This window comes from Emydura macquarii, unplaced genomic scaffold (assembly GCF_026122565.2).
Source record: "Emydura macquarii macquarii isolate MOO-44397 ecotype Brisbane River unplaced genomic scaffold, CSIRO-AGI_Emac_v2 contig_2422, whole genome shotgun sequence".
Lineage (NCBI taxonomy): Eukaryota > Metazoa > Chordata > Testudines > Chelidae > Emydura > Emydura macquarii.
In genome coordinates, this window is record NW_027132559.1 from 26,680,467 (window position 1) to 26,694,426 (window position 13,960).

Below are 13,960 nucleotides of genomic sequence, written 5' to 3' on the forward strand. Positions count from 1 at the left end.
ATACTTTTCTGGTTCTCAGTTATACCTCTCAGTAGCTCTTCTTCCTGAATATCCCAGGATCAGAACTTTGTGTAGATTCAAGGACAGGGAAGCAGAAGATGGAGCTGTGGAGTAGTCTATCTCTGTGGCATACCGTCCTTCACACCTTGTAAATGTCTGATCAGCTATCTGGGATGCAATAACTCCTTCAGGGTCCCTTCTGTAGCTGCTAATGTGCAGTGATGTGAAGAGGTTAGCAAAAAGCAGCTGTGCTGTCATTTGGGACTGAGGTAAGGACAGTAGGGTTACTGTAGAGAGGCTGGAGAAAAGAACAAAGGTTCTGGTATCTCTGGGTTAGGGATAGATTTCCCATAGATTCTTGGGTTTTGCAAGATCTTGCCTTTTGCACAACTCCCTAACAAGAAAACCTTCTCAATAACAGCACACAACCACTTGCTCCTATGTTTAGAGAAGCCTCTTCTATAGCCTGCCTTGCTGCTTCCTTCATTTAGGAAGCAACCAGGTCTAGTAGGTTTTGAGCTCCACCTACTTTTGTCTTTCAGTTGTTTCTGCCTGGTCCTTGAATCTAGTATCATATAAAAGGGAAGGAGTCTTTGTCTGAGTCTTCCCAGGTTGCCCAAGATGGATATTATAGTGTCATTAAGAATATTTGTTTTAAAAAGGAGAAAAAAATTGATTTCCTATAGTTACATTTTAAAAACAGTAGGAGGCCCAATTGCATATGCACGGTTTTACGTGTGGTCTGGTATTTGCACATGTAAAGGGCAAGTTAAGTGACTCAGTGGTCATTTCGATATGCAGTTCATGGTTTGTGTGGGCAGTCATGGTAACTGTGTGCGCAAGATGCAGTTGCATGTATGTTTGTGTGCTCAGCTCTTGTATTTAAAAACATTCATTTCTATTAATTTATGAGATTGGTATTTTGCAAATAGTGACCCAAAGTATCATATTTTTTAATTTGCATTATTATTGTCTTATTAAAAACATTTGCATTTGTAAAAATTAAAAGACTACTGTAATAGCACTGTTAAGTTCTAGTTTGAAACCAGAATCAGAGTAAAGTTGCAAATAAACTTATACCAGCTGATCTCAACATAATGATATTTTCTTTTTATTTAATCTATTAGAGAAACATTCTTAGACTTCAAATGTTTCTCACATCTGCTGGTGAGGCTGAATATTTGTCTTCATTGAAATCAATGTCATTTCTACTTAGGCTTCTTAGAAGAAAATGACTTCACAAATATTAACTATCAACTAATTAAGATATACTTAATTAAATGGAAATGCTACTTAGCAGAAGCAATTGAGGGAGAGGCCTGTGGTTAGGGAATTAGTAACTGATTTAACACACATAGCTAACAGCATCACCTAAGCAATAAGTTGGAATGCAAGCACTACTGTAGCTGATAGTGGTTGCAAATGCACTGCAGTTGTTCTGTAAATTGCTATGTAATATCACACCTTGCAGATCCTCAATTTTACAAGAGTTGTGTCAAGAAATCAATCCAGGAATGCAAATAATATGAACCTACCAGATTCTTATAATTCCTACCGTAAAGAAAACTAAGATGCATCTGTTTCTTCTTAGCTAGTAAAACTATGTCCTGCCATGCTCCAAATCATGTTGACATTTGGGAATGAACACCCATTAGAACTATACCAATTTGTTGATAGTTTTTGCTCATAGTTTTTGCTCATCTTCCACTTGAAATGTATTGTCCCAGTTCAGCTTTGACTTTTGCTCATTTTTTTGCATATATTTGTACAGAATAGTATCAAAACTATGTTTCTGATGTATTACTGTGGAGAAATTTTAAAGGACACTAATTTTCAACTTACAGGAAAAATACAAAGAAACGATATCTACTAATTTCTTATCCAGGGATCGCTGAAACCAAGGAGGCAATCGGTACAGTGTATAGAGCATATATACTTTAGGTCAATGGTTCTTAACCTTTTTGGTCTGTGATCCACAAGATTGCTGAAAATTGTCAGCATATGTCAGAAAGAGAGAGATTCTCCCCCATGTCATACAAGTGGTCATTCAAGAGCTGGAATAGAAAACAATTTCATGGAGAAAAAGAATAGTTTTGCTATTGTTAATAGGACTCTCCAATTTTGTTTCGTTGACATTAAAGCTGCCTTAGAGTCTCTGATCTTTAGGTAGAAAGATAGGAACAAATATTGTCCAGAGCTTATAAATGCTGGTGAGATAAACAGAAGATTTTATAATTCTTTATATGTCAACCAAAAATATTTACCATGTGGAAATTATTGAATTGGTAAGGGCAAAAGTTCAGAATTTGCTTCAGATGCTGTTTTACCTCCAAAATTCCTTCTTAAAAGGCTGGTATGTTCAATAGGACTATAAATAATGACAAACTGCAGGTAAATATTTTTTTTCTGTGAAAATAAAGGGTTTATTTGGTTAGGTTTCCGGTGATTATCTTCCCTAGTACCTCCTAGAGAAGGAAAACTGGGTCAGCTTCTGCTGGTAGTGCATGGATTTTAATTAGAGACTTGTACTGTGAAAGAGAGACAGCCTTTGTCAGTCAATACTGTATAAGAAAAAAGATGAACTGACAAAAGAATTGTCAGTCTCAGTGTGAGGTGTGTTTCATTCTAGATTCTCTTCAGTGCCTCAGAGAAAGTCAGAGTAAGATGGGGAAAAAAAGAGATAGCAAAATGTTTCTGTCTCTTGCAGCTGTCAGGTTCGTTAAAGGGCAGAAATAATTTTTAATGTGCCAAATATTATGGATTTCTATTCTTTACAATGCATTTCTGTCAGAATTTTAATGTACCTCTCTCTCTCTCTTCCCTGTTCAGTTTAGAAAATCATTCAACATTTACTGGCTGCAACAGTATGTTTTGGAGGGAAAAATTATTGTAAGGCCCTGGCCTACACTAAAAAGTTAGGTCAACCCTGCTACGTCACTCAGGAGTTAAAAATCCACATCTCTGGGTGACATAGTGAAGCCAGCCTAACTCCTGGGGTAGACAGTGCTGTGTCAATGGAAAAATTCTTCTGTCGATCTAAAACCTCTGGGGGAGATGGAGAAACCTGTCCCATCAGTGTAGGTAGTGTCTACATAGAAGCATTACAGCGGTGCAGCTGTAATGCTGCAGCATTTCAAATCTAGTGAAGTTCTCAGTTGTCAGCATAAAGCCAGAATTTTATGATTTTCTGTACTACACGTGCACGATTTTTCTTATTCTAGAGAATTTTGGGAGAATCTAAATACTGGTAGGAAACAGGAAATGACAGCTGTCAATAATCTCATATTGTGTATTGGTGATTTTCGTACTCTGTACAATTACCCTTTCAAAATTAGACTGAAAAGTAGTCAAATTTAACACAGGGTTTTTAAAGGTGAAAGTCTAATATGCTAACTCAGGTTTGTCCCAAATTTGTATGAATTTCCCATATTTTACTTTTATTTTTTTATTTTTTAGCTGCCTTGCTTGAACTTTTCCTTACGTTGTGTGCTTTTTGTTTGTTTGGTTAGTTTTTGTTTTTTCCACAGTAGTGAGATAAATATTCATTGGCACAGTGGATAGTTACACCATTATAATACCACTTTGACATGCTTAATACTTTCTGAGACATTCCAATTTTGGACTGAAATTTTCCTTGTTTGCGCTCTGTGAGGAAAAAAAAATCTTTGTAGACATTTCCGAGTTACCAGAGGGTAAAAAATGCAGGTTTGCCATTCCCAAGGATTGGGGCCTATATGTGTAGTAAAATATGTTGCTACTGTATGTCCAAAATATATGCCATAAAACATTCAGGATATGCAGTGCTTTTCAATTAGCGCTATTTCTGAATCCTTAATTTTGCATTTCCTGATTTCTTAAACATTCAGCCTAATAAATGATTGAATGCAGTATTTGTGTATTTAATATATGAGATGTCCATCCATAGTATTGTGACCCTAATGAACCTTCGTATTTTAATATTTAATTCAATTTGTTTATTCTCAGTTTTTTGTTAAATAAGAAATAGCACTTTTTGTAGCCCATATTTGGTATGATCTACTTAACATTAGGATCTGTTGTATCTTTGGAGGGGAGGGGGACCATCATATGACACTTCCAAGAAGCAGAAAAATCTCAAGATACCAGCATAGGTTTGCACTGAGCCATTTAGTCTTTTACAGTCTCAGAAACACTAGTAGAAACATTAGGAATTGACTTCAACCTATTTTGACTCTGACAAAAGTAGAGGTAAAAATGTTAATTTCTAGGCTGGATTGTATACATTTGTGTTTGATGAAATTCAGAACGTGACCACACAGATTCTTAGAGACCTGTGCCTTCCACAGTCTACAGCATTTCGCTATTATTATAATGATTAAACTGAGTTCCTCTTAAATTTTTTATCAATAACAATTATTTTGTTGACATTTAAAGCTCTTCAGAAATTTCATCCAATTTATTACAATATCTTTTTGACTGTACACATCAGGTTGTTTAGATTATAGCCATTCAGGGACTGTAGTTGATTCCTACAGGGCCAAGATCAAGGTTTTCATTTTCACTCTGGAATTCTTCTTTTCCAATTGTACTTTGATTTTAGAGGAAAGGTCAGTTGTCTTGTATGGCTTATTGAGTCCAATACAGGTTTTACTTTGCATTTGGGGCTTAAAAAATAAAGGACCAAATGTTCTCTTTTATACACTTGCCACCCCATTTCCACTCCTTCCCTTTCAACCCAATCAGGTTTCATCTTGAGGAGGCAAACAGGAATCCAGATTTCCAATTCTATTACAGCAATGACCATCCATGCTAGCCCTTCATAATTTAAAGGAACTGTAGGGGGGAAGAGCCAGAGACCAATGAGGGAGGTTGTGTGGTAAGAGAGGGTTGTGTGAAGCCTTTTACAGGGCTGAGGTTCCATTGAGATTGGGAAGTGAGTGTCAAGGCCTGATGGGTTGATTTCAAAGGTTCAGATAATTTAGATAAGCACCCAAACTTTAGAATGCTTATACAAAATGAGCCTCAGAACTTCACACATCACTAATTCTGTCAAGGAGAGGTTTGAGGTTTTGCCTGTTGTAACTCAAGAACTAGTGTGAATAAAGGATTTGACAGGGACGAAGCTGGGAGACAGTGCACCCAAAGCAAAACAAGCCCCTCTTCACTGTCTCCATTTAGCAGGAATCCGTTTTTTAACCCTATGTCATAGCATTTCACTAACGATGCTGTGAGTAACAGTATGTCAGTACCACTGTAAAAGCTCTGATTTTCAGGAATTTATCCTTTCACGCAAATATTTTTTTTAAAGTTTGGAACTTGATGTGTACATTCCTGGCCTGTGACCGAGAGAGGCGTGAAGATTCTGTACAATTTGAGCAAAATTCATGTAGTCTCTATTTAGATTGTTTCTTAATGGTTCAGATTATTATTATTCTTTTTTAGAAATAAAAGGCTAGCTTTATGCTTGAGGGGAAGGCAAAATTTTTATACACTTGTAATTGTCAGTACCCACAGCTTCTACTGCCTTAACTTTTGACGATGAGATCATCTATTAATAATACTAATTGTAGTCTTTACTGCTGAAACTAAAGAGCATAGTAACTATTTTTTACCAAATATTTTTTTGCATCAAGGACTCAACTTCATAGAAAACCTTGATGTGAAATTATTTAATTGACATTAGCTATTAAACGATTGATCTGATGGACTGTAATGTAATGGACTGCATCATTCAGTTTCACTGAGATTGTACATACTTCAGTGAGATCTCAGTGGATGAATCATAATGCAATAGAGTTTTTCCTGTGCTGATATTTGACATTACAGGGATTCTGAAATATTCTTGCTTTTCAGATATTTTTAAATGTTCACCACAGTAAAAACAAGGGAAATAAAGTAGTACGTTAAAGTGACATTGACAGGCTGTGATCTTTCCATCTCAGTACAGGGTTATAAATGGTGAATAGATCCTCAGAAATCTAATACTCTGGAGTTGCAGGTTGTGCTGTATAGCCGCCAGGATTATTGAAAGTCGTTTCTGTAACTAGGTTTTCCATTCTTTGATGCATACACATTATGGTGACAAGGCCATGTCTCTAAAAGACTGATTTTGGCTTCAAACTGCTTAATTCCTGGTTTTCCTGTGCTGTTTAAGATGAGGATTTACCCTCGAGACGTGTTTCTGTCACTGCTAATGAGACCCCTTGATATCTGTTTACTCATTTGGTACTATTCATGCACCTTTCCCCTCTACTTTGTTCTTCAGAGCACTGTGGGGCCAGGATCCTCCATCCTTTAACACCTATCTGTATTCTCCTTTGCCCAAATAGCTTCTGTGATTTCCTCAATGGTAAAATTGGACTTCTTCTCAACAGCTAGTTCATCATGCAGAGCTGTGCAAGGAAGCCCCTTCTGAAGTTCACTGAAAGACCTCCAAGGAGCGATTTATTTACTAATCTTACATAGAATGATACAGAATTTAGATGTAGAATAAGATCACTCTAAATAGATCTTCTGCCCAATTACTTGTTGCAATGTTCCTTATTGTAAAAATTAACTAGTGTTTGTCTATTGTATAGTTTTAGATTCCTAGTTCCTTTCTGACTTTAAAAATAATTCTGATATTGGCACGCTCTAGTCTCTACTTCCTTAGACGTGCACCTCAACTTGACCCAAGAGAACCCCAAAACACTTTATACATCTGTGGCCTAGCCAGACACAGACATTAGCCCTGCTAATTAACAAAGAACTTTTAGAACCAAATAAGGAACTTTCTTCCCTGCCTCCTTGAAACTCTACACATTTTGATACCCAACTGAAATTTGCAGGTTTTTATTTTTTGGTTGTTTTTTTAACGGAGTTGTGGATATTAAAAGTCAGAGGGTGAGAAAATCACGTGAACTGAAAATTAAGATTTTTTTTTTCTGAAACCCCTGCAAATTGAGCCTGCTCACTTGCCTGGCTCTAATATATATTGTTTGTGTATATAATATATTTTGTGCATGTGTATCATATATTCATGATTTATTTACAGTAGCTATGACAAGTGAAAATATAACAATAGCCATCCATGCCCATGTCCACTTCATCACAGTTCAAATTTAGCTACATAAATACATTTGAGTACTGTGGCATGTTCTTTTAACATCAGGCCATAGAAGACAGTCATTCTGATAAGTAATCTATTTACTTCATTTTTACACAACAACAGAATCTAATTTATTTGTGAGCCCATCTGGGCTACATTGCTCATTTTAAGTTAATTTAACAGTGATAGACTGCTACTGGCCTTTTCTTTCCCAGGAGAAGAGGTTGACAGACAGCTGTGTAGAGATGCTATCTATCCAATTCCCATCGTCTGTGAAGTTCCATGCCCAAAGGATTGTGTACTCAGCATGTGGTCTGGATGGTCCTCCTGCTCCCACACCTGCTCAGGCAAAACCACAGAAGGAAAACAGATGCGAGCTCGCTCTATTCTGGCATATGCAGGTGAAGGTAAGGTTGCATACTTCAGCAGTTTTTGTATTTGATTATGAATTGTTAATTAACTTTACAATGTTGAGGTAATTCAGTGATCAGAGGGAACAGCTTATTACAGTGCATCCTTTCTTTCTTTTAAAAGAACATGCATTATTATTTTATTAGAAAGTCATATTAATATTTAGTGCATATATTTTTCTAGCTATATTCTTTATTTTAATGAAATAATTATTTGGTGTTTTTCTTTGCTTTAAGTAATATTGGTTAGTCTTTTTGTTCTTGTTTTTGTACAAGTGTATCTTTTCTTATTTTAAATGCCTTCTTTTGCTATTGTGCATTTAAATTAAACCATGGAAATGATTTACCGTAAACAGACTCCAGTGCAATACATATACAGATCTTTTGTAATCCTAAATTATTCCTCACTTACACCCCTATCCTGCAAACACTTAAGCACAGGAGTAAATGTTTGCAAAATCAGAGTTTTAGTGGGTACAACAGATAAGAAATTGCTTTTCCGTATTCACAGTCAAAGTTGTTATTGTTCATAATAATAACAATTTGCATGTAAATAACTGTCTTTCATGGGACTGATCCTGCAAATCTTTACTCTTGTAAATAGTCCTGTTCATGCAAGTGGCTTCATTGCCTTCACTATGTTTGCAATATCTGGCCCTAAATAAAGACAAGTGAATAGATGCGTAAAGGGGGCAGGTAAGAGAGAAGAGATGTAGGGTTTCAGTGACAAGTTCATGTGTCTGCTCTGATGGTTCTGCACACTTCTTGAAAGGTATATTGTTTTAAATATGCATCAGATGATTCTGAGACACAAATTTATGATGGCTCTGTGATATCTTTAATGGTGCTGATAAAACAATGGAAGCTGAACATTAACATTTTACTTTTTAAGCGTAGTATCTGTACTATATTAAAAACTTACAAAAATATAATAAAAAATCATGTCATCTGAATTTTTTTAGATAGATATCTTAAACTGAAACCTGCCACTTTATATAATTGATGTCATACGATATTATTTTCCCAATGCTGGACATTGAATTTTCATACTGCCCCACACTAAAACCTGATCCTAAAAACACTTACTATTTATTCATCTGGATAGATACATTGATATCCCACTGTAAGGATTCCTGCACCATCCTCTAAAGCGTCTGGTACTGGCAGTGTTAGAGAGAGGATACTGGAGTAGGTAGACCACTAGTCTGATCTTTATGGCCATCCATATGTTCCATGATGCCCATAACCATAGTATATGAGCAGCTTGCATTCAAAACCTATAGGTGCCTCAGTAAAAATCATCCACAAACTCCTTACTATAATGTTGGTTGATTAATGGATGACAAACCTGAATAAACAAGTGACCTTTACATCGATCTCTGAAAATGGCCAAACTTGGGTTTTGTTGAGCTGTCAGAAGGAGCAGATTTTATAGATGTGGGCCCTTGACTAAAAGCACACTGCAACTGGTCCTGGATAGTTCAATTCTAGGATCCTGAGACGATTTGCAGGAGAATCTGACAATAACCATGCAATCCAATTATAATAAATTCAGATAATATTGCAGTCCTTCAAAATAATATCAGTGATGTTATTTACTCTGATTGAGCATGGTCTTGAAGCATGGCTAAAGTTCAAGCACACAAGTAATCCCACTGAAATTAATGGATGTACTTTATGTGCATAAAGTTAAGCATGTGCAGTATCTTTTTGGGTCAAGACCTGAATTTGCTTCTTATTACTTCATTGTCTGTGATCTCTCTCAAAGAACGTAAAAATTGTATCTTGTCACTCTAGCTGTGAATAGTGGCATATTATTTGGACATCCAGGAAATCTGAATTTGACTGGAATTGCAACATTGCCCTGTGCTCTAATATACATGCAACCATCATGGAACCAGACTCTTCTACATATGTGGTTCAATTCTTCATTGTATTGTATCCTCTTCATATGCTGCTCATGTAGTATAAAGAGGCTATAAAATTAATGGAATTGGCCTCCAGGAAATACCCCTGGTGTAACAGAGGTCACTGAATTGGTTTAGAATAGGCCTGTAACAGCCTTTTTTTTTTTTTTTTTTTTTTTTTTTTTTTTTTGGCTGGCTCCTTTCATAGCCACATATGTAGGGAGTGTGTCTCAGGTAGAGGATTAGTCAATGTGTTGCTGCACTCCAGCTATTCTTGTCTATTTTTGTCTGCAGAAACAGCCCCATTGGGGTTTACAACCCAAGCATAAGTTACAGCAGTCATGAAGTTGTTCTGCTATGCTCTGCTCTGCTCTGCTCTGCTATACTGTGCTGAGAGTGAGGAAGCACAAAGACAGAATAAAACTCTTCCTCCCCACCAAGCACTTTCCTGCACTAAGCAGACTTTTACTAGAACTGAGAATCTGGCCAGGTTTCACAAACGGTTATGTGCACCACCTTATCCAGGCCTACAGCCCATTAGCAGCTGAACCACACCAGTTATACTACCTGAGGACTCTAAGTAGTTATGGAAGTTGTGACTGGATTTGTTTAAATCTACTCATGGTTCTTTTCCCCCTTGGCAAAGATTTTTTGTGTGTATTATGAGATGTCCCAGGGATGGAACCTGGTGCCGCCACAGACACCTGTTTGTGTCTTTTCTGGAATCATTAGAGAGTACTAATTTACTAAGTTTCCTTTTTTGTACCACAGTTGTGGCAGTACCACGGTTGTGGCTAAGCTCACCTTCACTGTGCAATAAGAAACTCAGGAAAATCATTATCTGAAAATCTAAAATGACAGTAAAGGACATGATGCCATGACCTTACACGTCTCACAGCTATTACACATACCCAATTATAATATATACAACATACACCTTTATCTGTGTGCCATGTAGGGCTGCAATATGTGGTTTTTTCCCCCCCTTGCTGTAATCCTTCCCATAAATTAGCTGTAATTAGGAAGAACGCACTGAGGCTTCTTTTTACATAGGACTTGCCCTCACACTAAAACCTGCTGCTGTGGTCTCATTGTGGGGTGAAGAAATGAATATCACATGTATCTGTATATTTCACAACTACTGTAGCAGTTCCTCGAAGCATAGTGCTGATGCTGCAGATGTTTTCCTTTGTATTTGTCATTACCAAACAGGCCACTGCTGGGTTGTAAAAAAAAATAGAGATAAAAAAACACAAACGATACTGTCGGGGGGAAAAAAACTGAAATAAGAAATGTGATCTAGGGAGGGGAGAATAAAATGCTACGCTATTGGCCAGACCCTGAGCTAGCGGTCAAAGCATGGCATTGAGAACCAAGCTCTTAATGTGGGAATTGCATGTTAATAGATTCACAGCGTTTAAGGCCATAACTGAACCATTAGTTCATCTAGTCAGAACTTGTTATATTGTAAACCATTACATTTCACCCATTTACCTCTGAATTGAGCCCAATAACTTGAGTTTGTATTTAGTTAAAGCATATGTTGGATCACACCAGAGGTCTCTCTGGTCCAAAGTTCCAGTACCACATACTTCAGATGAAAGTGCAAGAATCCCCTTAGTGGACAGTTATGGAATAACCAGATCATAGGAGGTGTTTCTTTCCTACCCCAGACAGATAATGGTTGGCTTATACCCTGAAATACTGTTATTTTTACTATTTTATTATTTAATTTTGTGTTAATGACATAGGATGGCTTATCTTTCAATTTTTATCTCATCTAAAGTAAATATTAATCTTCTTTTTATGCATATCATAGAAGTGGAGGACTGGAAGGGACCTCAGTAGATCATCTAGTCCAGTCCTCTGCACTCAAGGCAGGACTAAGTAATAACTAGACCAGCCTTGACAGGTGTTTGTCTGACCTGTTCTTAAAAACATTCAATGACGGAGATTCCATAATCTCCCTAGGCAATTTGTACCAGTTCTTAACTACCCTGTCAATTAGGAAGTTTTTCCTAATGTCCAACCTAAACCTCCCTTACCACAATATAAAACCCATTGCTTCTTGTCCTGTCCTCAGAGGTTAACAAGAACAGTTTTTCATCTTCCTCCTCGTAACAACCTTTTCTGTACTTGAAAATTGTAATCGTGTCCCCCCTCAGTCTTCTCTTCTCCAAACTAAATAAACCCATTTTTTTCCATCTTTAATCACAGGTCATGTTTTCTAGACCTTTAATAATTTTTGATCCTCTTCTGTGAACTTTCTCCAGTTTGTCCCTGTCTTTCCTGAAATGCGGTGTCCAGAACTGGACACAATACTCCAGCTGAGGCCTAATCAGTGTGGAGTAGAGCAGAAAAATTACTTCTTGTGTCTTGCTTACAACACACCTGCTAATACATTCCAAAATTATGTTTGCTTTTTTTCCAACAGTGTGACACTGTTGACTCATATTAACTTGTGATCTACTATAACCCCCAGATCCCTTTCTGCAGTACTCCTTCCTAGGCAGTCATTTTCTATTTTGTATGTGTGCAACTGATTGTTCCTTCCTAAGTGGAGCACTTTGCATTTGTTCTTATTGAATTTTATCCTATTTAAGTCAGACCATTTCTCCAGTTTGTCCAGATTGTTTGTTTTGAATGTTAACCCTATCCTTCAAAGCACTTGCAACCTCCCCTCCCCGGTCATCTGCAAATTTTATAAGCGTACCCTCTATGCCATTATCTACATCATTGATGAAGATATTGAACAAAACTGGACCCAGGACTGATCCCTACTGGACCCCACTTGACATGCCCTTCCAGCTTGACTGTGAATCACTGATAACTACTCTCTAGGAACAGTTTTCCAACCAGTTAGGCACCCACCTTATAGTAGCTCCATGAAGGCTATAGTTCCTTAGTTTGTTTATGAGAAGGTCATGTGAGACAGTATCAAAAGCCTTACTAAAGTCAAGATATACCATATCTACTGCTTCCCCCATATCCACAAGGCTTCTTACCCTGTCAATGAAAGCTAATAGGTTTGTATGACATGATTTGTTCTTGACGAATCCATGTTGATTGTTGCTCATCACCTTGTTACCTTCTAGGTGTTTGCAAATTGATTGCTTGATTGTTTGCTCCATGATCTTTCCAGGCACTGAAGTTGAGCTGAGTGGTCTGTAATTCCCCAGGTTGTCCTTATTCCCCTTTTGATAGATGGGCAATATATTTGCCCTCTTCCAGTCTTCTGGAATCTCTCCTGTCTTCCATGAGGTTTTGAAAATAATCATTAATGGCTTAGATATCTCTTCAGTCATCTTCTTGTGTATTCTAGGATGTATTTCATCAGGCCCTGCCAACTTGAAGACATCTAACTTGTCTGAATAATTATTAACTGGTTCTTTCCCTATTTTTTGCCTCAGATCCTACTTCATTTTCACTAATATTCACTATGTTAGATGTCCGATCGCTACTAACCTTTATGGTGAAAGCTGGAACAAAAAAGTCACTTAGCACTTCTGCCATTTCCACATTTTTTGTTATTGCCTTTCTTCCCTCATTGAGTAATGGGCCTACTCTTTCCTTGGTCTTCCTCTTGCTTCTAATGTATTTGCAGAATGTTTTCTTGTTACCCTGTATATCTCTAGCTAGTTTAATCTTGTTTTGTGCCTTGGCCTTTCTAATTTTTTCCCTATACAATTGTGATGGGTTTTTTTATATTCATGCTTCATAATTTGACCCAGTTTCCACATTTTGTGGGACTCTTTTATTGAGTTTCCGCTCATTGAAGAGAGACCTCCTGGTTGAGCCAGGATGGTCTCTTGCCATATTTCCTGTCTTTCCTACACAGTGGGCTAGTTTGTTCTTTTGCCCTTAATAATGTCTCTTTGAAAAACTGCCAACTCTCTCAAATTGTTTTTTCCCTTAGCCTTGATTCTCATGGCTGCTTACCTACCAGCTCCCTGAGTTTGCTAAAGTCTGTCTTCTTGAAATCTGTTATCTTTATTCTGCTGTTTTCTCTCCTACCATTCCTTAGAAATCATGAACTCTCTCATTTCATGGTCACTTTCATCCATGCTGCCCTCAATTGTCTGGGCTATACCAAAAGAAGGACAGGAGACATTACACATGGTTTTAATCAGGCCACAACTTTATTAATAGATGTCTGGGACTACCCGGCAGATAAAAGTGTACAGTGCAGGTAACCCCAGGGTCATTCAATAACTTCCTGGGGGGTTTCCACCAGGTTTCCCCTTTTTCCATCCAGGTTCCCCAGCCAGCCTATTGCTGGGACCTTACCATCCCACCCTTCGTCGGAGAGTTAAGGTGGCTATAAGAAAGGAGGAGTTGGCTCCCTGCTGTACCAATCATAGGGGCCCCAAACACCCCCCTGTTCTGTTCCTTTAGCCAACATCTCCTTTTTAATTTCTTTACCAAGCCAGTGATGCGGTCACTGTATGCCTTATCTATGGAGTACCTGCACTGGACATCCGCCCCACTTATATAATGAGTTGTGACATATAGCTTACCTACCTTCAGGCCACGCATGAACAAAACCCTTCCTGAACCCGCTGTGAGGAAAGCGAAAA

At 37.6% G+C, this 13,960-nt stretch overlaps 1 protein-coding gene across 1 annotated transcript in view; it reads left to right on the plus strand.

Annotated features, from left to right (window-relative positions):
- The window catches only part of THSD7A (thrombospondin type 1 domain containing 7A), a 451,937-nt gene that overhangs the window by 342,966 nt on the left and 95,011 nt on the right, over nt 1-13,960 (plus strand). Inside the window, exon 11 of the mRNA XM_067562127.1 lies at nt 7,282-7,473. Within this exon, the coding sequence (XP_067418228.1) occupies nt 7,282-7,473 (192 nt within the window). The remainder of the gene's footprint in view (nt 1-7,281; nt 7,474-13,960) is intronic.